The following is a 27,442-nucleotide window of genomic DNA, read 5'->3' on the forward strand; positions in this document are numbered from 1 at the left end:
CCCCCAAAAAGAAAAAGAAAAACTCTTAAGGGTAAATTTAGGGAGCAACGTGGACTTCCGTAGAGGCATAGAAAAGGATGCAGCGGCGGCGCGGATGGGATTCGGTGAGAGATCGCAAGAGCTTGCAAGAGTGGAAGGGATGGGATGCAATGCAACGAGTGGGAGGGAAAAAGACTGGGCCAGGGCGGGGCGTATCTGAGGACAAACCAAGAGGAAGTTTGCACGAACTTTCCTGTGGCTACACAAGACACGTGCGAGCAAACTTGTCCTATTTCTCCACGACGCTCCAACCAACCGGACCCTGTGAGGAGTGAGGAGGAACAATTCAACAGGAGATAGCTTGGGAAGAAAGCATGGCACGTATTTGCCAAGAAAGCACGTCCGCACCGAAGCTCTCTATAAAGTACGTGCAGTGCACAGAAAGTATCATCATATCATAGAAAAATAAGCATCCATCTCCTCGGTTCAGCCCACAGGCAACGAACGCACACGAGCGTGCGCACGAGCGAGCGAGAGAGATAAAGATGGCGAACCTGTTCCTGAAGCAGGCGAAGCACTACGCGGCGGCGCGGCCGGACTACCCGGCGGAGCTCTTCCAGTTCATCGCGTCCAAGACGGCGCGCCATGACCTCGCGTGGGACGTCGGCACCGGCAGCGGCCAGGCCGCAGTCTCGGTGAGTCTCCCTCCCCAAGCCCCACCTCTCTCCATCCCTGCCGCTGCCGTCCATGAATTTGTCTTCATCTTTGCGTTCTCCATAGCAAAGCCACGGTAGAAAAGCATTTTTTTAGTGTATAGATTTTGACTCTTTGAATCTTTGATTGACTAGTCTCCAGAAATTTACAATCACCATATATGTGCCTTTTTATGCCGACGTCCCTTTCCATTGACCCATGCTGAGCTTCCGGGTTCGTTTCGACCACTCGATCAGCATCCACTTTTTAGCTAGCTGTTGGAATCTTACTATCTCACTACCTCCAACCATTTCTTGCATTCAACATCAGCAATTTCTAGTGGAATTCAGATACAGTTTGTTGTACAGCAACTGACTTGTCCTCGTCTCTCGTGGTCGTGGCTGCAGCTGGCGAAGCTGTACAAGAACGTGGTGGGCACGGACACGAGCGCGCAGCAGCTGGCGTACGCGCCGGCCCTCCCCAACGTGCGCTACGCCCACACCCCGGCGGACCTGCCCCTCGAAGGCATCCACGCGGCCGTCGCCCCGCCGGGCTCCGTCGACGTGGTCACCGTGGCGCAGGCCTTCCACTGGCTCGACCTGCCGCGCTTCTACGCGCAGGTCCGCTCCCTCCTGCGCGCGCACGGCGTCCTCGCCGCATGGTGCTACACAGAGCCCCGCGTGGGCGCCGCGGTCGACGCCGTCTTCTGGCGCCTCTACGACGGCTCGCAGCCGCACTGGGCGCCCAACCGGAAGATGGTCGACGACGAGTACCGCAGCGCCGACTTCCCCTTCGACCCCGTCGACGGCGAGACCCACACGGGCCCCTTCGAGTTCTCCACCGACCGCCGCATGGACCTCGACGACTACTTCACCTACATCAAGTCCTGGTCCGCGTACCAGACCGCCAAGGACAATGGCGTCGAGCTGCTCGACGACGCCACGGTCCAGGACTTCGCCGACGCGTGGGGCGGCGACCGCGAGGAGGTCAAGACGGTGAGGTACCCCATCTTCCTCAGGATCGGCAAGGTGAGGCCTTGAGAATCAACGAATGCAGCATGATGCAAGTGGCCTTGAGAAAAGGGACGCTTTCATGTCTGCACGTGACGATCGAAGTGACCATGGTGCAAAATGCCGAGCAGCGTACGTGTGCCGCCGCTGGACCATTTTATTTGCATTCCACGCTCTTTTTACAGGACGAAGTGATTTTTGGCATCCTGCTACTACTATCCCGTTCCTATTCCTATTCCAAATTCAGCGTGTAACAAATAATGGTATATATTCCTAGTATCCATCCCATTTTCTAGACAAAAAATTGTAAGTTGTGGATGTTACCTTTGTCTATCGTATAGTATATGAATATTATTTTTGCGGTGTTGCTGAATCTGAGTCAGCTGTGTTAGTCGATTTGCCGGCCGTATGATTTAGAGCGTCAAGATTCGTGCGTTGGCTGTATACGTCTTTGGCTGCGTTTTTGTTTTTTTTGTTTTGAGACAATCTTGGCTGCATATTTGAATGTCGGGCGGGCAACAAAAGACGGACTTTCACGGACACTTAATTAAACCTCAGCCAATAAAATCCTAACCACCCTGTAAATCCCAATAAACCCCCTATGTGTCTAGCATTACTCGTAGGATGGGCATGTCTCTTTGCATCAGTTATAGGCTGTGTGTAAGGAACGTAAAACTACCCTAGGCGACTAGGGTTTCTTACTCTCAAGACTCCTTGTCGCCGTTCAGTTTCTTCCTGCCCACCCACCGGTCCCCCCCCCCTCCCCCCCTTTCGTTGCTGCGTTTGGGCTGACCAAGGGGACAACACGTTCGTCTTCCCGGCCTTGACATTGTTGTCTTAGGTAGGGTTTGGAGGGTTAGATGGCGGGAGGCGGCTGCCTCTTCATCTGCTGGACAGGGTGGATCGGCAACCGCCAGGAGTAAAGGCAGGATGGCAGTTGATCTAGAGAATGCCATGAAGAACATGAAGCTTGGAATTGGAAGAGATCTCCAATCTGGTAAAATCAGCGCGATGAATCTTAGAGAATCCAACGGTTCGGAGGCAGGATCCGTGGGATGGCATGTTCGACACTTTGCCAAGTGTCTCAAAGCCCTCGGCAAACTTTTTTTTTTTGCTTTTCAAGCAGGGTGCTCTGGCCCTTAAACTCCCGGGAAAATATAGGCAAGAAAAGAGCCTAGAAATGCACTTAATGCATTAAATGCCTAGGAATGTATTTAGTGTATCAAATATATAAAATGAATACAGAAAAATGTCCAGTTTTGACATGTAACATCTAATAGTGTATGTTGACTGTAGAATAAAAATACCAATGTCAAAGGATAAAGCAACAGTCAACTTGTCATCAAGCTTGACTAAGGAGTAGACTTTACTCTCATTTAAACCGGATATTCTCAGATTTAACTCTCTTATCACTTTGATTTCCTCACAAATGAGTAATAAATGTGAATATTTGTAGATCCCGTAGTTTATTTTGTTCCCCATAAAAGTGGACGTTATTTGGTGAAAAATCGAGCCAGATATGGGAGAATATGAAGGAGTCTCTTAAAAATGTCAAAGAAGAAAGGCATAGAAATATGGGCTAAGGGTTTTCCGGGATCACAATGCATCGTTTGCAGCCGGAGCTTGCCACTATTTTCCATAATTTGATAATCCTAAGATAGTCGAGATTTTGGCAGGCAAAAAGATGCTTCAGTTGGGTGTGGAGGAGAATGTGCACAAGATCCATGTCAAACTCGATAGCCAGGCAGTGGTGCACATGATCCAAAATCCGGCAAAGAAATGTCTATGGTGGGGCCTTGGGTGGATGAGATCAAATCTGTCGCCAATGAGTTCTCTGAGTTTAAAGTCTCGTGGGTTAGGCGTTCTGCTAATATTGTCGCTGAGGAAAGATGTCAAGTGTGGTATGAGGTTGGACTTTGTCTCGGATGATATTCCAAACTTTGTGTTTTAAATTAAGTGCCAATTTACCCGTAAAGAAGGGTTAAGGCCTAGCCTAAACATCATGTCAAGCTCGGCGGTCAGTAGCACACGGCGACGGGACACACAAGAGGCTCGGCGGGCAGTAGCGCAAGGGGTGAGGCATCAAGGTTGCACACAAGCAACTCGTCTGACGTCCCTCATAAGCATGAAGGGATCATCTCATTGCTATGACCAAGTTCTAACCACCCCCCCCCCCCCCCCCCCCCCCCGCGTTCCCTTACGTCAATTTAATATCCAATCAATAGATCAAATAGATCAAACTTGTGAAGCCACATTTGGTGCATTCACTAGATAATTTCCACACCAGACTATTTGATGGTGCAGATATGCTGATGTCCAGTTGCATGGAACTAGAAAAACGTATTAGTTCTCCAGTTATTGCCCATTGCCGTCACAATGCAACGGGACAATGCCCCTAACAACAATTTATGGAGTTTAAAGTCTCGTGGGTTAGGCGTTCTGCTAATAATGCCCATTGCCGTTGCAAATGCATCTGTACAGAAATTCCATCGGTGCATCACCTGTCCTTTCTGCAATCGATCGAGCCAGAAAATTCCTGCAAACCACTTTAGATTGTCGATCGTTCATGCAAGTTGCATATCTGATCTTGTTAGTGGCGACGATCTACAGATAAAAGCAGAATACTACTGTGTATATCAACTCCCTATAAATACCACAAATCCATCCCATTGAAGAATATCCAACTTAGATCGACAAAAAACACAACTAACAAAGCCACTTCAGGTTCGATTCAAAAATATCCCTAGTCATTCACCCTTCGAATCCCCTTTGTTATAATTTGTAGCTTTACCATAAGCTCATTTACTCAAATTTTTAGTTTCTTTCCCACGCAGATCTATACCGCAACTTGTGAAGCATGAAGGCAGCTAGAGTCCTTATGTTCGTCCTACTGGTGATTACGTCCTCTGCTGCTGCAGCTCCGGCGAGGAAGATGGCGGGAGATGATGGGCAGCAGATGGGCGAAATGGTGACGCAGACGGAGGTGAACGTACTTAACGGGAAGCAATCTGATGGCTATGGTGATCATCGCTGCTCAATGCAGAAGTTCCCCGCTTGCAAACAAGGTCCGTAAGATCATGCTTAGAATCGTCATGGTTGAATGGAGAATTACTTGAGCCAATGACGGACCAGAAGTACTGCAGTGAAAGGTTTATATACGAATAATAAGACTGATGCTCTACAGTAAAAAGGTCGTGTATTTTCAAGATAAATGAATACTAGTAGCATAATTGGGAGTTATATAGTTCCAAAAACGTGGATATGTTACTAGCAGGTCTATATCATACTCAAGTCCATAAATGCGTGATGTATTATGTATACCTTCGGAGCATATATGTATTATGGATGCCTTTGGACTGTATATGTATTGTGTACAAAGATAACTAGCAATTCATAGTAGAATTGTGGGACAAGTCAATATTACACAGGACCAGCCTAAAAATTACTACAAACGAAAGTGCTACATGTTGGTTCTGGTCGCTAATTTATGGGGCAACTCTCTTTTATCTAGTATACCTAAGGGAGTGATCCTCACTATTCTATTTATCTTAACACATGGAGCTACCTCAACTCAGTCATGCATCGAGGTCATGTGTGTGTTCCCAACAACAGAAGGTAAAAGGCTCGAGGCTCGTTTCCTCCGCCAGCCGTAGGTGGTTAGGGCAAACATTCCTCTTCAAACTTCGCGGTTGAGCATGTGGATTCGCCTCCCCTATGACTGCCACTTCAGTTACCGGTGGCGAGGAGGAGAATCCTGGTGCCTCCGTTCCGGCTGGCCTCAACATCCTATGGAAGCTCCAGGACTCTAGGAATGCTCGTGTCTTCCGCAACGAGCTACACTCCCCCTGGATAACCTTAGGAACATTATTTCAGACTTTACTCTTTGGGCCTTTAGGTTTAAGGACCCCGTAAGTAGGGAGGCTGCCATGTCTTGGCGCATGTACCTCCCCTCTCGCTATAATCTATGATGTAACTCGCCCTTGGGCGTTCTTTGAGTAATATATTCAGGTGGGGACCCTCTCCCCCGTTGATTGTTCAAAAAAAATTATCGCAGGTGCGGCACTCTGGAGAATGGCCGAGTTTCTTCTTTGATTTAGTCTTTCGGGCTTTGATCCTCCACGAATTCGTTCGTTTGGACGTCGTCCATGGAGCTCCGGCGTAGATTCCTGTTGTCTCCTAGGGACAATGAGGTTAGGGTTTCTCGTCATGTTGCGAGATTGCGTGTTAGGTGCGTTGATCTATGCAAGGGTTCAATGACGACAACTGTGGCTCTAGGATGCTGGTCCTTAGGGGCATGTGCACAAAGACTTCTCGGCAATCATCGATAAGGTCAAGCCAGCTCCAGTAGGGGAGCGACGACAGCGGCGCATCGGCGGCTCATTTTGGCGGCAGTAGTGATCATTCAGTGATCTCAGAATCTCTATATAATTTTTATTATGTTTAAGATGCTTTGTACTTTTAATGAACATTTATAATAGATATGATCCTTTCTGCAAACAATATGTGTGTCTTCCTGCTACTAACATGCCATGACATCTTGGGTTACTTTCCTCATTGGATCAGGTGTTCCAAAATTCTAGCGAGCAAATTTATTCCAGCCATAAGTGGAGAGCAGCAACAGTTTCTAATAGAGGGGCACTATCTTCTTGGGAACCCATCGTTTCCCCTTCCAAAATTATCGTTGATTCACTAGAAAGTGTACTAAATCAGCGACAATTAATATGTATTTAAGGAAGTACAAGAGTACGGTGGCTAGGCTAAAGGCTAAAGTGATCTATGGTTCTTGGTTGTTTGGCAATGTAGGTAGCTTCAAAACCAATGTCTGATCTCAACCTAAAATATGATCTATCTTCTTGCTCAGGCATCTGGGTCCTTATATGGTATCCAAGTCAGGCTTCACTCTGCACTCCAGCTCTTCGCTAGCTAAGGAAAAGGGAGATATCTTTAGCCAAGATAAACATGTTTCCGGATCTGGTTTGCTGAAAATGTATGCTAGCTATGGGATAAAAGATTATAGAACACTTGGTCTTGTGTATGCATATATTGTCCATTGGTATTCATGCCTCATAGACATTATGTATCTATAAAAATACTATTTCCTCCGTTACAAAATAGTTGTGATGGTTTAGTTGAAATTTCAACTAAAACCACGACAAGTATTTATTAATGGAAGGAGTAGCATACATGTCGACAAGGCCCCCATAGTACGTGATGATGAGTTCAAATAAGTCGGGAATTTATCCAACATAGTCGTACTCATACCCAGACTATGTCATTGGAGAATTCGGTTCCTAGAATTTATGAGGTTACTCGCCAAGAATATCGGTCTCTACTCGAGTTCTAGTCTTAATATCTACTGCAAGCAAGCAAGCAAAAAAGGCCAATGACCTCAATAGGTAATTTCATTCTCTAAGGTTATTCCCGAGTAAGGTATTTGAACCATCATGTTCCATCTGTCATTTTATGTGTTGTTGTGCATGTGCCACATAATTTCCATAATATTCGCTATGTTGATGCGCCAATTTCACGTTGTGATGAAGCAATCCCAACCTGGACAAGTTAAGGGGCATAACGACCACACCTAGATAAAATTTTGGCCATGCATCACACACAAGCGCACTAGCGCCACGTTATTCATGTCCCGGTATTTTTACTCTCACCATAGTTATCTATGAAGTAATGGATGTAACAACGTGAAGTAATGGGACAAACTCAAAGCGCCGCCTTTTAAAACCACTGGCTTGACCTTCAATATTATAAAGGGCCCAAGGGCCCAAGAACAACATGCATTGTTTGAGCCCCAAAGCCTTCGTCATTTTTGTCTTCTTCCTTATGCCCATTCTAAAAGGAAACTCCTCTAATGTCTTAAATGCCAACACCTATGGAAGCCAAATTTATGTCTGGATTAACCAAACACAAGATCCGGTCTGTCTTTACCACAAAACCATCCATGAAGAACCCATGACTTGTTAGTGTCATCACATCTCTGCATCCATTGGGAAGATGGCATCAGATGGACAGAAGTGTAAAAAAACTGTACCTCAACCGAACACTAGCCAAGTACCCATCCCTTCATTGTTTTTGTCAATGGGGTCTCTTCGTGCCACCTTTGCGGTTCTCGGTATTCTTGTTGTGTGTACTTCCCCATGTTAGTGTATTTAGAGGTATTATATACTCCTGCATGACTGTATGTGCACACTTCCCATGTTATTTCGGGTGTTCTTCCCATGTGTTTTGCGTGACAACCTCTATTTATGTGTGTTTGTCTGCAGGCGCACTCGCCTGTAGTTGTTCCAAGTTAGTGTGTGAATATTTGCTTCTTGTTTCCTTACTTTGGAATTTGTTGGGCCTCCAAGCATAGAGGATTGTAGGCCAACATAGATTTCCCTCAATTGGATGACCTAAAATTTATCAAACCATAAGGAGTTCTTGGACAACACCCAATGATCAGTTTCTACACACAATCACATAACTTCTTCTTGGTCGCCAATGAAACTAGCGAGGTTGTCAATCTCACCAGCCTTGCTAGTTACAAGGATATGTATGGTGTGGATGAAATTGATGATTGCAACTAAAATAAAGAAATACAATTGTAAGCAATAAATAAATTTTTTGATCAATGTTGAAAGCAATAACGATGAATGGGCCGGCATCCATAACAGCACTAGCGGCATCTCTCCATAAAGCATAGCATAAGTATGGTGAATAAATTATAGTTTTATATCGATTAAATTGAAGTTTTATAATTATGATTATACAAGGAATGATTGGATATTAGGAAATTAGTCCTTAGCGCATCTCCAACGCTATAAATCAAACTGCTCGTAAATGCCCGGACCATGTTCGGACACTTTGTGCCCTGGAACTACGAGTATAGATCGAAACAGCACAGACCCTTCATTGATGACTAGCCACTGAGTCCCACACGCCAGTGATGGGTCTTAACACTGATGGGCCTCTACTATGGCGTCAGTCATATTAATTTATGGGCTCAGCAAGATGGTTATCATCAACCGGTCTAAATACTAGCTGGGCAGTGATAGCTTGTCCCGATGATAAAAAGGGACCAAAGGTAATCAATGACCAACCACTGTATTTGACACGTCTGTGTAGTCTATTCAAATCAAACCCTCTATTTGTCCCGCCGGTTAGTACTACGATTGTTTGTGGTCTAATATAATCAATCGTTCGTTGCCCCTCGACAATGGAAACCCTCACTTCCCGTCACTCTTTCCGGCCACCACTATTCTTTCCTCTTTTAATTCTGCTTTGTCCCGGCTTCGTCGGCCGGAGATAGTCTTGTGCCATGGTTAGGCATCTTGCGGTGCAAGGACACAGATCGGCCATCGCTCGGCGCCGTCGCACAATCACCACATTCGTGGAGGCCGCCGCCATTCTGTCGCGTCATCTTTCGGATCCGACAATTGCATTCCACCCCGCTGTGTTGGGCGGCGGGTCTGGCATGTGCTTCGTCATTCTTCAGACGCAGCCGTGGCCACGGTGATGAGCTTTGTTTCTTTCTATTAGTGTTAAAATTTGAAGTTAGCTATGTGTCCTGTGGATGATTGAATATTATTGTGCTATAAATTTGTATGTTAGTTTACTATGTATAGCATGTTATTTGTGCACATTAAAACTAGATTTCGAACCTTATGGCCTGAGTACGAAGATTTTTTTTGCATCACTGATGATGAAAGGCATGGATAATTGACTACAAAGGTTCTATTCATATCACCCATGGTTAAAAATCTGAAAATATATACCTTAGTAACTTTGTGCTTATGATTTCCTACATAGCTTAAACAAACTAGTACGTGATATTGCTTGGTGATATCTGAGACGAGTAGTACCTACTATGTATTGTATTTGTTTTTTGTCTTCACATTAATACTACTCCTACTATTTATACTATCACTTTTATTAATATGTATTTAGCTATTAAGTATAGCAATTAAACATTTTCCATGTTTTGAGCCGGTCACTGATAAAGATGTCTTCACTAACCTTGTGCATCGGTGATGATATACTTTGACCGATCAGTGTTGTTCGCGCCTGTAGTGGTGAACATCTTGCATCAAGCGCCCGTAAACTGGTCTGCACATCCGAATTCCTGCAGTCCGGAAACAAAGCTGGGGATGTATATGTGTGTCCGGACCTCTGTCGTGGGAAAATATCAGGTGCTACGGGAGCACCTAAGTTTAGGTGCTCCAAGAGCTTCTCGGTCATTGGATCTAAAATCCAACGGTCATCAACAGATGCGCTGGACCCGATATGCAATACCAAATTTTTGAGGGTGTTTTTTGAATAAAAGCCTGAGCTCTCTCCTCGGCCTTCGGATCTCAGATCTAACGGTTGAAAAGCTCCTGAAGCACCTAATCCTAGGTGCTCCCGTAGCACCAGATATCCTCCCCCTCTGTCGTGTATGCGTCCGACACCCCCAGTCCATACATAGCAATTTCTCTTGTTCCGCTCCAATCACCACTTGACTCTCCCCGCCGCATTCATGAAGCTCTAGAGCGGACGTGACCGGTCACCGGCTTATGCCAGCTGAACGGCGCGACATTCACGTTTGTTGTTTGGTCGTGTGCATCTTAGCTATGCATAGGTCGGGTGTCGCTTATCTGTTGTTGCCGCTTTCTCTCACGCCGAACTGGAGGTAGACTATGGCAAACTGGACAGTTTTCCGACGACCAACGCCCCAGCGCTCAAAACGCCTCTTTTGTATTCAGCGCAAACTGCCTCACACCGGCTTGCAACACACACGTACAACCTGGCTGGCTTTGTAGGCCAGCAGCGACGCAGCGCCTACGCTTCCCACGCACGCACGCACGAACGTGCCCAGCTGCATGCAGCGATCCGCTCGGGCCTCGCGCACGACGCAGCCGGCCGCTGCTAACAGCCAACTACTACACCCCAACTAATACATGCATGTGTTCTCTAAAAAAAAAAAACTAATACATGCATGCACACCCGTCTAGCTAGCTAACTCACACCACCACGTCATGCTTCTGCTGCATCCCGCACGTCCCGCGCGTACCCGACTCGCCCGATGAGTCCGACCGTACCAGTGCGGGACGCACATCCCGCGCGCACTCGACGTGCCCGACCAGCCCGATTGCACCAAGCCGTGGCTTATTCCAACACCCCCCCCAGCCACGGTCTAGAGGAGTCCGTCGTCATTGACGTTTGGCGCCGGCCAAGAGAGCCTGCTCCGCCGCCGGTCCTTTCCGCAGCTGCGGGAACTCACGCCGAAAGTGCCCGTGCTTCCTGCATTTGTAGCAGCGCCTGCAACTGTTGCCGCCGCTCCCTGACGCCACGCTGCGCCCGTCGTCGTCGTCTCGTGCTACGCCTTGCTGGCGCTCCCGCGCTCGCCAGTGCGCCGCCGTGAATAGGAGCTGTCCGTCCGCCCGCTCGCCACTGTCCTGCCGTCGACGCCGAACTCGCTCGCCGAACGCGCACAACCGCCCGAGCGCTTCGTCGAACTCCATCGTCGTCACGTCGTGGAACTGCTCGATGCCGGCGACGACGGGGAAGAGCCGATCCGGCACCGTATCCAGCAACTTCTTGACGAGCGCCGCGTCGCCCAGCATCTCCCCGAGGTTGTCGTACCTCGCCGCCATCGCCACGAGCTTCCTGCCATCTTCAGGCGGTCAAATTCGTCGCGCAGCGTCGCCAGTCTCTCCGCACGGACCCGATTGGCGCCGACGAACCTCACCTTCAGGGAGTCCCATACCTCTTTGGGGGTGAGCTTCGTCGACACCTGCAGCAGCACATCCTCCGGCAACGCCGCGAGAAGCAACGCGCGCGCCGTCTTGTCCTTCCGTGCATTCACCACAGCGTCGCCCGGCGCCACCGCCTCCCATACGGTGTGGACCTCGAGGATCGCCTGCGCGTTAATGGCCTAGACTGTGTAGTTGTCCGCGGTCAGCATCGGCATCGCCATCGTCGCCTATCCGCCCGCGCCGCCGCCGTGTGGGACGAGCGTCATGATCGCCGGTCATCGCCTGAACCGAAGCTCTGTATACCAATTGTTGTTGCCTCTCTCTCACACCGGTTCGCAACACACACATACAACCCGGCTGGCTTTGTAGCCCAGCAGCGACGCAACGCCTAGGCTTCCCACGCACGAACGCACGAACATGCCAAGCTGTATGCAGGCGATCCGCTCGGGCCTCGCGCACGACGCGGCCGACCGCTGCTAACAGCCTACTACTACACCGCAACTAATACATGCATGCACGCCCGTCTAGCTAGCTAACTCACATCACCACGCCACGCTTCTGCTGCATCCCGCACGTCCCGCGCGCACCTGACTCGCCCGACAAGCCCGACCGCATCAGAGTGTCCCGCACATCCCGCGTGCACCCGACGCGCCCGACGAGCCCGACTGCACCAAGCCGTGGCTTATTGCAACATCATCATGCATTGTATCCACTTCATGCTACATCGTAAGTTAGTAAAAGCATCATTTATGAAAATAAAAACTAGATAATTACCACATTGGATTGATCCATGATACAGATATTCTAATGTCCAGATGCATGCGATGCAACTAGAAAACTGTATTTGTTCTCCAGATATTGCTCGTTGCCGTCACAATGCAATGGAACAGTACCCTAACTACAAATTGCTATGGATATATAGGTCGCAAAGTGAGGATACACAGATATTCCACACGTCCATCTCCTGTCATTTCTGCAATCGATCGAGCCAGAGAATTCTTGCAAATAAACCACTTCATATTGTCGATTGATCATGCTAGTTGCATATCTGATCTTGCTAGTGTTGAAGATCTACGCACAAGAGCAGTATAGTACTGTATGCCAAGTTGCCAACCCCCTATAAATATCACAACTCCACCGCATTGAGAAAACATCCAACTTAGATCAAGATTAAACACAATTAAGCAAGGCACTTCAGGTTTGATCCAAGAATATTCCAAGCCATTCATCCTCCGAATTCCCCTATGTTATAACTTGTATCCTTTCCATAAGCCCATTTCCTCAAATTTTAGATTTTTTTCCCACGCAGATCTATCGCACGACTTCTGAAGCATGAAGGCGGCTGCGGTCCTTGTGTTGGTCCTACTGGTGATTACATCCTCTGCTGCTGCAACTCCGGCCAGGATATTGGCTGGAGATGACGGGCAGCAGACAGGCGAAATGGTGAAGAAGATGGAGGTGAACGTACTTACCGGTCTGCCATGTTCTGACTACGGTTGCCATACCCGCAACAGAAACAAATACCCCTGAAACTGAGGATTAAAAAGTGTGCTTACAGTTCGTCATAGCTCAATGAAGAATTATCTGTGCCAATGACGGATCCCAAAGTACTTAAGTGAAAGGTTTATATATGAATAAACAGACCGTTGCTCTACAAGAAAAAAGGTAGTTTCTTAATGAACCGAAAAAAAAGCGGTGTTTCGGTGAAGTATACTACATGAAAGTAGTATAACTGGCAACTATTGTGCCAGAAAGGATATAATATCATGTATGTAATTTCCTTGCATTAAAAAATGCATGATGTATTATGTATACATTCGGATTGTACGTGTATTATGAATACCTGGGATTGTAGAGTCTGAACTTGTGGCACTCGGGTGCTGGTGCCCGATATGCAAAAGTAATTTAGTAATTTGAAAAGATCAAGAACAAAAAAAACCCTTAAAAATACATACATACCAGATGTTGTAACGCAGCGAACCAACCTGTGATTGGATGGTTAGAGGGTAAATATCAAGATGATATGCCGACTCAGTCTCTCGAAGGTGCTCATAGTGGTAGGGTGTACATGTGCGTGTTCATAAGGATGAGTGTATGCGTGTATGTATGAGTGTTTGCGTCTATACTGTGTTAAAAAAAGATGTTATAGCTGTATAAAATGTTTTCTGAAGAAGTACCTGGCAGCGTATTTTTTTTACGAATTTTTTTCGATCTATCCATCTTCAATCATGGCAGTACAACGAACACCAGAAATAATAAAAATTACATCCAGGTCCGTAGACCACCTAGCGACGACTACAAGCACTGAAGCGACCCGAAGGCGCGCCGCTGTCATCGCCCCTCCCTCGTCGGAGTCGGGCACAACTTGTTGTAGTAGACAGTTGGGAAGTCGTCGTGCTAAGGCCGCATAGGACCAGCGCACCAGAACAGCAACTGCCGCCGATAAAGGATAACGTAGATCGAAAGGATCCAATCCGAAGACACACGAACATAGACGAAAAACAACCAGATCCGAGCAAATCCACCGAGGATAGATCCGCCGGAGACACACCTCCACACGCCCACCAATGATACTAGACGCACCACTGGAACGGGGACTAGGTGGGAAGACCTTTATTCCATCTTCAGGGAGCCGCCGCTGTCTCGTCTTCCTGAGTAGGACACAAACCCTAACAAATCAGAAAGGAACTACTAACAAACGGAGCCCTCTCGCCGGCCCTTGCCAGGATCCACCTCGCCTCCATGGCTCTAGGGCCACCGGAGACGAGCCAGACCTGCGGCGGAGCCGGCAAGAGGCACAAACCCTAGCTTTTTTGGTGGAGGAGGAGGAGGCGGTTCATGTGAGCGACTTTTTTGATTGTACCGTTACCTGGCAGCGTATTGTGCATGACGAAAACCAAAATAAAGACTATGCAAGTAATTACTGTTTATTAGTTTTGTATAATTTGTTTTTTTGGCCTGAGATGAATGGAAGTTTATTCATGTGCTAAACTTTTTATACGGATAAAAATGTAGGTCAACTTTGTTTAATAAATAGTTACGGAATTTTCTGGCTTTTTCTGTAAGTAATAAATTATTTTTTCCTTATCAGCTGCACCTGCGCTCTAGTGCATCAGGGTATTACCCTTGGATTGTATACGTATTATGTACGAAGATGGCTAGCAATTCGTAGTATAATCAATAATTACACAGCCACTCAAGATTTCACAGGACTGGCCTAAAATTACAAGAAAAATAAGGTTGGCTTTCATGTGGTTTATTTAGAGCATCCAATAGAAGATGTAGATGCAGAAATACCTAATTTTTGCATCACCGAGGCCCCAAAACCACTCTCCAACAGATGATGTAGATGCAAATTTTATTACATTTTCGTCACCCAGAAATGTAAAATACAACACATCGCGTTACAAATTTGTATCTCCGGCTGCAGGAGATGCAAACGCCAACCACCAACCGCTGTTCAGTTCATTTCCCCCACCTCATTCTTCTTCCTCCTGCCACCTTGCCGCCGCCCCGTGATTCGGCGGCCGCCCATCGCAGCGTGCCGCCGCTGCCCCGCGACAGATCTGCCATCTCCTATGCCCCCGCTGCCAATCCTGCCGCGTTTCGACCGCCGCCCTCCAACCGACGCCGTGAATCGGTCGATTTTCCACCCGCCGCTGCCCCGCGATCCGGCCGCTGCCCGCCACTCAATTCGGCTCTGTAGCCTTATCCGCCGTTGCCGCAGCCTCCGTTGTCGCCTCAACCTCCCCCTCACTGCCGTGTCGCCGCCCCGCCGCAGCCTCCGTCGTTGCATCAACCTCCCCCGCAGCGCCATCGCCAACCACCACCATGTCGCCTCCCCGCCGTCGCCAACCATCACTGCCCCCCCCCCACGGATCGACACCATGTCGTCGAAGAACACCTCGAAGAGCAAGACGGGGTTCTTCGATGTGAGGGCGAAGCCCTCCGGCAACTTCAGACTGGTGTTCAGCGACGTCGGCCGCCTCTTTTGGCTCGGCACCTACCCCACCTTCCACGAGGCCGTGCGTGCCTATGAAGTGGTGGTGTGGCTTGCCGGGAGGCCGAGGATGGACCTTAACTTCTTGGAGATCGAGACGCGGGCGGATGCGGAGTTGCTCGTGCCAGGGGGCATTCGTATGGAGGAGATCATGACAAAAAAGACGAAGAAGATGAAGAAGAGACCCACCATTGTTGTTAGTCTTGGCAATAGCGACGAGGCGGTGATGGCAAGGTTCATGTGGGAGCATCCAAAGTATGTGCAGGCCGAGCAGGAGTACCTTTGGAAGCGCAATGTCGAGCAGAAGAAGAAGGAGGACGAGGCCGGCCCCTCGACGGCGATCCCCATTGTTTCTTACTCGTCAGACTGGGGTGAGTCGATGGAGGTGGACGAGGGGTGCGACTACCCTAGCAAGGATGAGTTCTGGGAGCAGTTCAAGAGCTCCGACGAGGAGTAGTTTCATCTTCGAGTAGTAGTCGTTGGAGTAGTAGTTTGATGGATATAGTAGTTTGAATTAGTAGTAGTCCTTCAAATTAGAATTATGTTTTAGTTAGAACTATGTTTAATTATGTTGGAAATGAAGTACTAGTTGAAGTTACTATGCTTGAATTATGTTTGAAATGAAGTAGTATTTGAAGTTTCTAAGTTTTACATCTCCATTTACATGACCTATTGGAGTTGCACTTTTACATCTCCGTTTTGCATCATCTATTGGAGTTGGCCCTTTTTTGGAGATGTAAAAAGCACATTTTAGAGATCTATTTTACATCTCCTATTTTACATCTCCAAATTTGCATCTTCTATTGGAGATGCTTGGGGCAACTCTCCTCTTCTTGTGTTGAATGTGAGAGCTGCTCCGTTGTTTTGGAAAAGAAGTAATATGGGAAAAATTTCGATAAAGGGTGCATTTATTATCTCAAAATATAGCATCAAGTCAATACAAATCATGATGAGTAATACCCGGCTCTGCATAATTAAGATGCATGCAGCCAATATCCAAAATGTCAGACAAAAGGAAGAAAAAACCGACATGTGGGCAACAGTAGAGTCCTATAGACCAACACTAAGCCTATGTGGAGAGGGTTGGTGGACTGGACCGGAGATTATTCCGCCACACATGTTGGATAAAAATCTCCGTAGCCATCTCCTCAAACCGCGTACACACTACCTTGATCAACGGTTGGTATTCTGCTTGGTGTAGCGTAGACCACATATGAAGCGAGTGCGAACAACGAAAAATTACCAGCATAGGAGAAGAAGGCTTGTCACTGAAAACCAGACCATTTCTACATAGCCAAATGTGGCACCTCGGCTCAGAGAGACCGGAACATCTTGTATTCCAGCCTAGAGATCAAGTCTTCTGGAATACGTCACTGCTTGGCATAGAACAAATAAGCTCGTATTACAAATGATATGGATACAATGGTTCCGATATCACAGCGAATTACATCGGCACGGCGACACTACGCCTTCTCAGGTTGCTCTATGCTAGAAGCAGAACAACTCGTATCAGCGGAACAACGACGGCAGCGATGGACTCCACTCCGCAGGGACTCTGGCTGGAACGCGTATCCTAGCTCGCAAACTCGGGAACCTTGACAAGCAATCAATCACGGCATGACCTGCAAACTGGGCACGCCAGGTGAGTACTTTGAATGTATTCGCAAGCTCACATCAACTAAAGCAACCAAGACAAACAACAACATGGCATTTACAGGTTAAAGATCAATGATGGACATGATATTATTAGAACAACATAAGCATGACATGAACATACCAACATGATGATACTAGCATGCAGCATGTTTAAATTATCATGGTTCAACTTACCCTGCTCGAGGGTTTCTCGAGACCACCACATATGTATCAACATACCAACTTGGGCATCACACGATCACCTCAGGACCAACCAAGCTTGGTATTAACAATACCGTAGTGATCACCTAACCACAAGTAGCTTGATCTTTACCCGGGATCATCACATGACACTATAAACATCAACCAACTTCGGTATCCACGATACCGCTGTGATCCTCTAATGATCACATAAAGATCAACCAACTTCTTTCATCATCGAACCGGAGTTGTTTATTATTCAGGTTATTATTACTGTTGACCCATATTGTGACCTACTACGAACTGGGCCCATATCCGCGGGTGCGGTTATCGATAGATTATACACTCTGCAGAGGTTAGTACACTATACCCACACCACAGAACCCATGGCCTCGTGCTCGCATTCGGGTGGACCAACGGCGTTCCGACAAAACCAATCTATTGGATGACACTCTCCCGACCACTCCGACAAACTCCCCTTTGGGCTAAATCCTAGATGGCCCTGATGTCACTGCGTGACACCCAACGGCCACCGTCGTTGCAAAATAAAAACGGTCCCAAACGGGGACATGTGCACATTACCAAACTCGGGCTCACAAGGATTATGGCCACCTACCTGATCAGGGTATTAGCACGCGCACATAACCTTCCCTAGTTGGAGGCACCAACGAGAGGCATGCCAATAGACCGCATTAAGTCCTTCCAAAAAAGGCAAATGTGGTTGCACTGGTCAGCTCATCTCGATGGCACTATGACTCAGCCAACAAGTGTTCAAGTTCATTTAATATCCGGTTAAACTTGAAAAGTAAATAGATGAGCCATAATAAAGTAACATGATGAAATGACAATGCATAAGAGCATGATATCAACATGAACATGGATAGGAGGTATAACCATATGCAACCTTAGCATCAACTATAATAAAACAGTAGATGCAGATGAACATGGCATAGCGATGATCATGTATATCACAAGTACTTTACATAACTGCGATAATAATCCATCGGAGAACATCACTATTACCAGCATGTCCTACTAATAAGCATGACATACGAGAATAATACTAGCATGTAGTAACATGCTAAAAAGGTGCATAAGAAGATAGCATGATGATAAGCATGGATCCACAAGAATAACCGAAACAGTAATAACAATAGCAACTGAGCGAGCAATTATTAAATATTCAAGTGGAAACCATGGATACTGCAAATCCATCATGCAAGTGGCTGTCCTGGATTGCCTGGGGATGAATAATACACCAGGAGGAAGTGCGAGGAACTCGAGGAAGAAAATGTAATCTTACCCAAAACAGAGCCAGAATACGCTTTCCTAGTGGGGAAGACGTATTCCTGGAACTGCGCTTCCACTTATCCAGCTGTACAGGGGGTCGCGGTCGGTGACAGGTTGGTCCAATCGGATCTCTCTCTCCTCCCGCCTCCTTCTTCTTCTCTCGTCGCCTGCTCGCAGAACAGAGGGAGGTCACTGACGTCGGCGCTCGTCCCGCTGACTCCGGCCATCATCCGCGGCACTCCGACCACCGGTGAGCTCGGGAGGGAACACCGCTTCCATCCTGGCACCGGACGAATGCCGGGGAGGGCTGGGCTGGCGGCGGCTTGGAGGCCCGCGGGCAAGGCTGGCTTCGGGGCATACATGCACCCTGGGGACGAACTGAAGAAATGCGGAGCACCGTAGGGACCTGGGGAGTTCTCTGGTGGTGGAAAGATGACGGGAAAAGCTCCGGTGAGTGCGAATTTAGGCGGAAGGATGTGCCGGCCATGGAGGCAAGGGGAGGGCAGGAGAGCTCCTGGAGATTGGGGAAGAGGTTGGGGAGAGCTAGTGGAGGGAGTTGAGGCTGCTGGATGGCTCGGAGGGGCTCGGGCGGCTTATATTGCCGAGGCGAGATACCCATGGCCGGAGTCCGCCGCGAGAGTCCGGCCAATGCTCCGACAGGGATAGGGCTCATGGGTGGGCGTGGACAGGACGGGAGAGAGCAGTGGAGGTCAGGGAGCAGAGCAAGTTGCCAAGGGCACGGGGAGGAAGGGGCCGAGGCGTGAACAGAGCCGAACGACCACTGTTCGCTCGTGGACGCGCGGTGGCTAGCACCGGGAGGATGCTACCAGTGGTGAACAGGGGCTAGACATGGACGGGAGGGAAGGAGAGGTCACCTCGGCACTCAGGGACGCGAGAACCGCCGGGAAGCGGAGTACTGATACGTCTCCGTCGTATCTATAATTTTTGATTGTTCCATGCCAATATTTTACAACTTTCATATACTTTTAGCAACTTTTTATACTATTTTTGGGACTAACATATTGATCTAGTGCCCAGTGCCAGTTCCTGTTTGTTGCATGTTTTATGTTTCGCAGAAATCCCATATCAAACGGAGTCCAAACGGGATAAAAACGGACGGAGAATTTATTTTGGAATATTTGTGATTTTTGAGAAGTAAAATCAACGCGAGACGGTGCCCGAGGTGGCCACGAGGGTGGGGCCCACGCCCACTCCAGGTGGGCGCCCCCGCCGTCGTGGGCCCCTCGTAAGGCGGTTGATGCTCTACTTTGGCCGCAAGAAAGCTAATTTTTGGAAAAAAGATCTGGGCGAAGGTTTCAATCCAATAGGAGTTACGGATCTCCATATATATACGAAACGGTGAAAGGGCAGCAGACGAGAACGCAGAAACAGAGAGAGACAGAGAGACAGATCCAATTTCGGAGGGGCTCTCGCCCCTCCCACGCCATGGAGGCCAAGGACCAGAGGGGAAACCCTTCTCCCATCTAGGGAGGAGGTCAAGGAAGAAGAAGACAAAGGGGCCCCCTCTCCCCTTCTCTTCCGGTGGCGCCGGAACGCTGCTGTGGCCATCATCATCACCGCAATCTTCACCAACAACTTCACCGCCATCATCACCAACTCTCCCCCCTCTATGCAGCGGTGTAACCTCTCTCTTACCTGCTGTAATCTCTACTTAAACATGGTGCTCAACGCTATATATTATTTCCCAATGATGTATGGCTATCCTATGATGTTTGAGTAGATCCATTTTGTCCTATGGGTTCTTTGATGATCAAGATTGGTTTGAGTTGCATGTTTTATTATTGGTGCTGTTCTATTGTGCTCTCCCTGTCGCGCAAGCGTGAGGGATCCCCGCTGTAGGGTTTGCAATATGTTCATGATTTGCTTATGGTGGGTGGCGTGAGTGACAGAAGCACAGACCCGAGTAAGTAGGTTGTTTGCGTATGGGATAAAGAGGACTTGATACTTTAATGCTATGGTTGGGTTTTACCTTAATGATCTTTAGTAGTTGCGGATGCTTGCTTGAATTCCAATCATAAGTGCATATGATCCAAGTAGAGAAAGTATGTTAGCTTATGCCTCTCCCTCAAATAAAATTGCAATAATGATTACCGGTCTAGTTATCGATTGCCTAGGGACAAATAACTTCCTCGTAACAAAAAGCTCTCTACTAAAACTAATTTAGTTGTGTCTTTACCTAAACAGCCCCTAGATTTTATTTACGTGCTCTTTATTATCTTGCAACCTATCCAACAACACCTACAAAGTACTTCTAATTTCATACTCGTTCTAGGTAAAGAAAACGTCGAGCATGCGTAGAGTTGTATCGGTGGTCGATAGAACTTGAGGGAATATTTGTTCTAGCTTTAGCTCCTCGTTGGGTTCAACACTCTTACTTATCGAAAGAGGCTACAATTGATTCCCTATACTTGTGGGTTATCAAGACCTTTTTCTGGCGCCGTTGGCGGGGAGCAATAGCGTGGGGTGAATATTCTTGTGTGTGCTTGTTTGCTTTATCACTAAGTAATTTTTATTTGCTGTTCTTAGTTGTTCTCTATCTTTAGTTATGGATATGGAACACGAAATACCAAAACAATTAGGTGTACTTGCTGCTCATGGAGATGGAGAACCTCCTAAAACCCTCGATGCTTGTTATGTGACAGATATTATGTACTACTTTGATAATCCAGAGAAAACCCCATTCAATTTGGTAATGGGAGTAACGTTGGATCAACGTGAATACTTCAGGGATTATCGCTTGACACAAAAAGGGAAACTATTATGGGATCAAATTTATATATTGAAGTGGTATGCTCGGCAAGTATGCTTGAGTTATGATTATACTTGTTGCTCTAGGATGAAGGCTCCACACCTTCCCTTTTCATGAAAATTTAATGATAATAAAACCTTAGCTTCTTATGCTAATGGTATATATGATTACTATGATGTGGAACAAATAGAAGAATTTGTTGCTTTTATGGGTGCTTATGAAATTGAATCTATGTTTAAAGAGTTTGAAGATTTTGATGATGTTGTTTATAGACCTGAAAATTTAGCTATCCTTAAATATTGTTATGAGAATTATGAATACAATTCTGAATTAATGCACTTATTGAGAAAGTCTCCCCTGTCCAAGAAGAGACTAATATTTTGCAGGAATCTATGGAAGAAGAAATTGATGAAACTGTGAGCTCATTGGATGAAAAAGATGAGGAGGAGAGCGAAGAACAAAAGGAGGAAGAGCGGATTGATCACCCGTACCCACCTTCTAATGAGAGTAACTCTTCAACTCATACATTGTTTAATTCCCCTTCGTGCTTACCGAAGGATGATTGCTATGATGACTGTTATGATCCCTTTGATACTTTTGAAATATCCCTTTTTGATGATGCTTGCTATGCTTGTGGCCAAGATGCCAATATGAATTATGCTTATGGAGATGAACTTGCTATAGTTCCTTATGTTAAACAGGAAATTCTTGCTATTGCACCCACACATGACAGTCCTATTATCTTTTTGAATTCTCCCGACTACACTATATCGGAGAAGTTTGTGCTTATTAAGGATTATGTTGATGGGTTGCCTTATACCGTTACACATGATGATTTTGATAGATATAATATGCATGTGCTTGCTGCTCCTACTTGCAATTATTATGAGAGAGGAACTATATCTCCACCTCTCTATGTTTCCAACATGATAAAATTGCAAGAAACTTTTTATACTATGCATTGGCCTTTACTTTGTCTGCATGAATTGTTCTTTTATGACATGCCGATGCATAAGAAGAGAGTTAGACTTCGTCATTACATGATATATGTTACTTTGTGCTCACTACTAAATTACAAATCATTGTTAATTAAAATTGGCTTTGATATACCTTGGGATCCGAGTGGATTCACTACTTGAGCACTATATGCCTAGCTTAATGGCTTTAAAGAAAGCACTGCCAGAGAGACAACCCGGAAGTTTTAGAGAGTCATTTATTTCTGTTGAGTGCTTTTATATAGTTTAAAAACAAAAAAAATAAAGAGGGGAACCTAATTTTTTTTCAAAAAGAAAAGCGAAAGTGAGAAAGACGAGCATTGTTGAAGTGGGAGCTAGCCTTGAACTTTGTTCATGCTCACGGAAACTTTGTGAATCTTGATTACAGAAACTTTTCAACAAAAATAATTATCCCCTTGTACAATTCCATTGTATTATAAAAATAATGTGCCAAGGTTTGCCTTTGGATGTTTACAATGCTTGTTGGTTTGTACGGTGCAGGACAGAAACTTTGGCTATAGTGTGCGATTTTTCATTTTTTACTGGACGTCAAATGGTTCTGATTCTTTTTGCACTGTCTTTATATACAAATTGTTTATTTTTCCTAATTTTGGCAGAAATTTTCAAGTTAATGTTCAGATTATTACAGACTGTTCTATTTTAGACAGATTCTGTTTTTGATGCATAGTTTGCTTGTTTTGATGAAAGTATCAATTTATATCAGTGGATTAAGCCATGAAAAACTATATTACAGTAGACACAATGCAAAAACAAAATATGAATTGGTTTGCAACAGTACTTAGAGTAGTGATTTGCTTTATTATACTAACGGATCTTACCGAGTTTCCTCTTGAAGTTTTCTCTGGATGAAGTGTTCGATGATCGAGGAGGTCTCGATGTGAGAAGAAGGAAGAGAGTCAAGAGCTCAAGCTTGGGGATGCCCAAGGCACCCCAAGTAAATATTCAAGGAGACTCAAGCGTCTAAGCTTGGGGATGCCCCAGAAGGCACCCCCTCTTTCTTCAACAAGTATCGGTATGTTTTCGGATTCGTTTCGTTCATGCGATATGTGCAATCTTGGAGCGTCTTTTGCATTTAGTTTTCACTTTTCTTTTCTTTTTGCACCATGCTGGTATGAGATGGTACTTGGTTGATTTATAGAATGCTCTTTGCACTTCACTTATATCTTTTGAGTATGGCTTTATAGAATGCTTCATGTGCTTCACTTATATCATTTGAAGTTTGGATTGCATGTTTCTCTTCACATAGACAACCGCCATTTGTAGAATGCTCTTTTGCTTCACTTATATTTGTTAGAGCGTGAAAATATCTTTTGTAGAAAGAATTAAACTCTCTTGCTTCACTTATATCTATTTAGAGAGATGACAGGAACTGGTCATTCACATGGTTAGTCATAATATCCTACATAAAACTTGTAGATCGCTGAATATGATATGTTTGATTCCTTGCAATAGTTTTGCGATATAAAGATGGTGATATTAGAGTCATGCTAGTGGGTAGTTGTGGATTTTAGAAATACTTGTGTTGAGGTTTGTGATTCCCCTAGCATGCACGTATGGTGAACCGTTATGTGATGAAGTCGGAGCATGATTTATTTATTGATTGTCTTCCTTATGAGTGGCGGTCGGGGACGAGCGATGGTCTTTTCCCACCAATCTATCCCCCTAGGAGCATGCGCGTAGTACTTTGTTTCGATGACTAATAGATTTTTGCAATAAGTATATGAGTTCTTTTTGACTAATGTCGAGTCCATCGATTATACGCACTCTCACCCTTCCATCATTGCTAGCCTCTTCGGGACCGTGCATTGCCGTTTCTCACCTCGAGAGTTGGTGCAAACTTCGCAGGTGCATCCAAACCCCATGATACGATACACTCTATCACACATAAACCTCCTGATATCTTCCTCAAAACAGCCACCATACCTACCTATCATGGCATTTCCATAGCCATTCAGAGATATATTGCCATGCAACTTCCATCATCATATACATGACTTGAGCATTTAGTGTCATATTGCTTTGCATGATCGTAAGATAGCTAGCATGATGTTTCCATGGTTTGTCCGTTTTTTGATGTCATTGCTACGCTAGATCATTGCACATCCGGGTACACCGCCGGAGGCATTCATATAGAGTCATATCTTTGTTGTAGTATCGAATTGTAATGTTGAGTTGTAAGTAAATAAAAGTGTGATGATCATCATTATTAGAACATTGTACCATGTGAGGTTATCAAAATAAAAGAGGCCAAAGAAGCCCAAATAAAGAAAGAGGCCAAAGAAGCCCACCAAAAAAATAAAAAAATAATAAAAAAAGAAAGAAAGTGAGAGAAAAAGAGAGAAGGGGCAATGTTACTATCCTTTTACCACACTTGTGCTTCAGAGTAGCACCATGTTCCTCATATAGAGAGTCTCTTGAGTTATCACTTTCCTATACTAGTGGGAATTTTCATTATAGAACTTGGCTTGTATATTCCGATGATGGGCTTCCACAAATGCCCGAGGTCTTCATGAGCAAGCAAGTTGGATGCACACCCACTTAGTTTCCAGTTTGAGCTTTCATACACTTATAGCTCTTAGTGCATCCGTTGCATGGCAATCCCTACTCCTCACATTGACATCAATTGATGGGCATCTCCATAGCCCGTTGATTAGCTGCGTCGATGTGAGACTTTCTCCTTTTTGTCTTCTCCACACAACCTCCACCATCATATTCTATTCCACCTATAGTGCTATGTCCATGGCTCACGCTCATGTATTCCGTGAAACTTGAAAAGGTTTGAGAACATCAAAAGTATGAAACAATTGCTTGGCTTGTCATCGGGGTTGTGCATGATTTGAATATTTTGTGTGGTGAAGATGGAGCATAGCCAGATTATATGATTTTGTAGGGATAACTTTCTTTGGCCTTGTTATTTTGAAAAGACATGATTGCTTTATTAGTAGGCTTGAAGTATTATTGTTTTTATGTCAAATGATAGACTATTGCTTTGAATCACTCGTGTCTTAATATTCATGCCATGATTAGATACATGATCAAGATTATGCTAGGTAGCATTCCACATCAAAAATTATATTTTTTTATCATTTACCTACTCGAGGACGAGCAGGAATTAAGCTTGGGGATGATGATACGGCTCCGTCGTATCTATAATTTTTGATTGTTCCATGCCAATATTCTACAACTTTCATATACTTTTGGCAACTTTTTATACTATTTTTGGGACTAACATACTGATCCAGTGCCCAGTGCCAGTTCCTGTTTGTTGCATGTTTTATGTTTCACAGAAACCCCATATCAAACGGAGTCCAAGCGGGATAAAAACGGACGTAGAATTATTTTCGAATATTTGTGATTTTTGGGAAGTAAAATCAATGCGAGACGGTGCCCGAGGTGGCCACGAGGGTGGGGCCCACGCCCACTCCAGGTGGGCGCGCCCCCACCCTCGTGGGCCCCTCGTAAGGCGGTTGATGCTCTACTTTGGCCGCAAGAAAGCTAATTTTTGGAAAAAGATCTGGGCAAAGGTTTCAATCCAATCGGAGTTACGGATCTCCATATATATACGAAACGGTGAAAGGGCAGCAGACGAGATCGCAGAAACAGGGAGAGACAGAGAGACAGATCCAATCTTGGAGGGGCTCTCGCCCCTCCCACGCCATGGAGGCCAAGGACCAGAGGGGAAACCCTTCTCCCATCTAGGGAGGAGGTCAAGGAAGAAGAAGACGAAGGGGCCCCCTCTCCCCTTCTCTTCTGGTGGCGCCGGAACGCTGCCGTGGCCATCATCATCACCGCAATCTTCACCAACAACTTCACCGCCATCATCACCAACTCTTCCCCCCTCTATGCAGTGGTGTAACCTCTCTATTACCCGTTGTAATCTCGACTTAAACATGGTGCTCAACGCTATTTATTATTTCCCAATGATGTATGGCTATCCTATGATGTTTGAGCAGATCCGTTTTGTCCTATGGGTTATTTGATGATCAAGATTGGTTTGAGTTGCATGTTTTATTATTGGTGCTGTCCTATGGTGCTCTTTGTGTCGCGCAAGCGTGAGGGATCCCCGCTGTAGGGTTTGCAATATGTTCATGATTTGCTTATGGTGGGTGGCGTGAGTGACAGAAGCACAGACCCGAGTAAGTAGGTTGTTTGCGTATGGGATAAAGAGGACTTGATACTTTAATGCTATGGTTGGGTTTTACCTTAATGATCTTTAGTAGTTGTGGATGCTTGCTAGAGTTCCAATCATAAGTGCATATGATCCAAGTAGAGAAAGTATGTTAGCTTATGCCTCTCCCTCAAATAAAATTTCAATAATGATTACCGGTCTAGTTATCGATTGCCTAGGGACAAATAACTTCCTCGTAACAAAAATCTCTCTACTAAAACTAATTTAGTTGTGTCTTTACCTATACAGCCCCTAGCTTTTATTTACGTGCTCTTTATTATCTTGCAACCTATCCAACAGCACCTACAAAGTACTTCTAGTTTCAGACTCGTTCTAGGTAAAGCGAACGTCGAGCGTGCGTAGAGTTGTATCGGTGGTCGATATAACTTGAGGGAATATTTGTTCTACCTTTAGCTCCTCGTTGGGTTCTACACTCTTACTTATCGAAAGAGGCTACAATTGATCCCCTATACTTGTGGGTTATCAAGGACCGACGCGTCCCATTGCACAGAGCGCGCCACAGCGCGCAGAGCGCGTGCACAGGCGTGCAAACGTATCGTCACCGCGTAGACTGGCAGGGATAGGATCAGAGAAGATTGCAAACGTTGTCTGGGGTGTTGTCCTTACTCCATATGACAGTCTAGAGTTGATAGATCAAAGAAAGGAGCTCTGTTTTGATGGGAGGCCTCACTAAAAGTTTGTTGTAGCAAAATTGGTTGCATTACTGTGATGAACATAGAAGGGTTAATAGGACGACTTGATGTCTGGGAGGTTTAGTGTAGGAAGGACTACTGTCCTACTAATTTTGAGGTGATTTGGACCGTGATTTAATATAATTGCTTAACAACTGCACAAGCTGGTCCAGAATCAAGATCATGAAGTGGCACTCACTAGGAGGGTTGGATTGGGCTAAAACTTGGTGGCGGGGGGGGGGGGGTCATTTAGGCATAAGAAGAAA

At 45.9% G+C, this 27,442-nt stretch overlaps 1 protein-coding gene and 1 long non-coding RNA gene across 2 annotated transcripts; one reads left to right on the top strand and one right to left on the bottom strand.

Annotated features, from left to right (window-relative positions):
* Window positions 1–308: 308 nt before the first annotated feature.
* Window positions 309–2,055, top strand: LOC109775894 (uncharacterized). Its single transcript, XM_020334584.4, has 2 exons — window positions 309–674; window positions 1,080–2,055. Exons 1-2 carry the CDS (start codon window positions 525–527, stop codon window positions 1,710–1,712), a joined length of 783 nt encoding a protein of 260 aa, XP_020190173.1. The 5' UTR covers window positions 309–524; the 3' UTR covers window positions 1,713–2,055.
* Window positions 2,056–16,762: 14,707 nt separating this feature from the next.
* On the bottom strand, window positions 16,763–19,113 carry LOC120974869 (uncharacterized). The gene is made up of 2 exons (XR_005770278.2): window positions 18,544–19,113; window positions 16,763–17,033 (listed from the first exon to the last, which is right to left on the bottom strand). It is a non-coding gene; the product is annotated as an uncharacterized lncRNA (long non-coding RNA).
* Window positions 19,114–27,442: the final 8,329 nt, after the last annotated feature.

Source organism: Aegilops tauschii, chromosome 2, assembly GCF_002575655.3.
Source record: "Aegilops tauschii subsp. strangulata cultivar AL8/78 chromosome 2, Aet v6.0, whole genome shotgun sequence".
Classification (NCBI taxonomy): Eukaryota; Viridiplantae; Streptophyta; class Magnoliopsida; order Poales; family Poaceae; genus Aegilops; species Aegilops tauschii.

Bases quoted from the DNA above. Each gene is read 5' to 3' on its own strand.
- LOC109775894 (XM_020334584.4), top strand. From the start codon at position 525: ATGGCGAACCTGTTCCTGAAGCAGGCGAAGCACTACGCGGCGGCGCGG. The intron at 675-1,079 runs GTGAGTCTCCCT...TCGTGGCTGCAG, and splicing joins GCGGCCAGGCCGCAGTCTCG to CTGGCGAAGCTGTACAAGAA.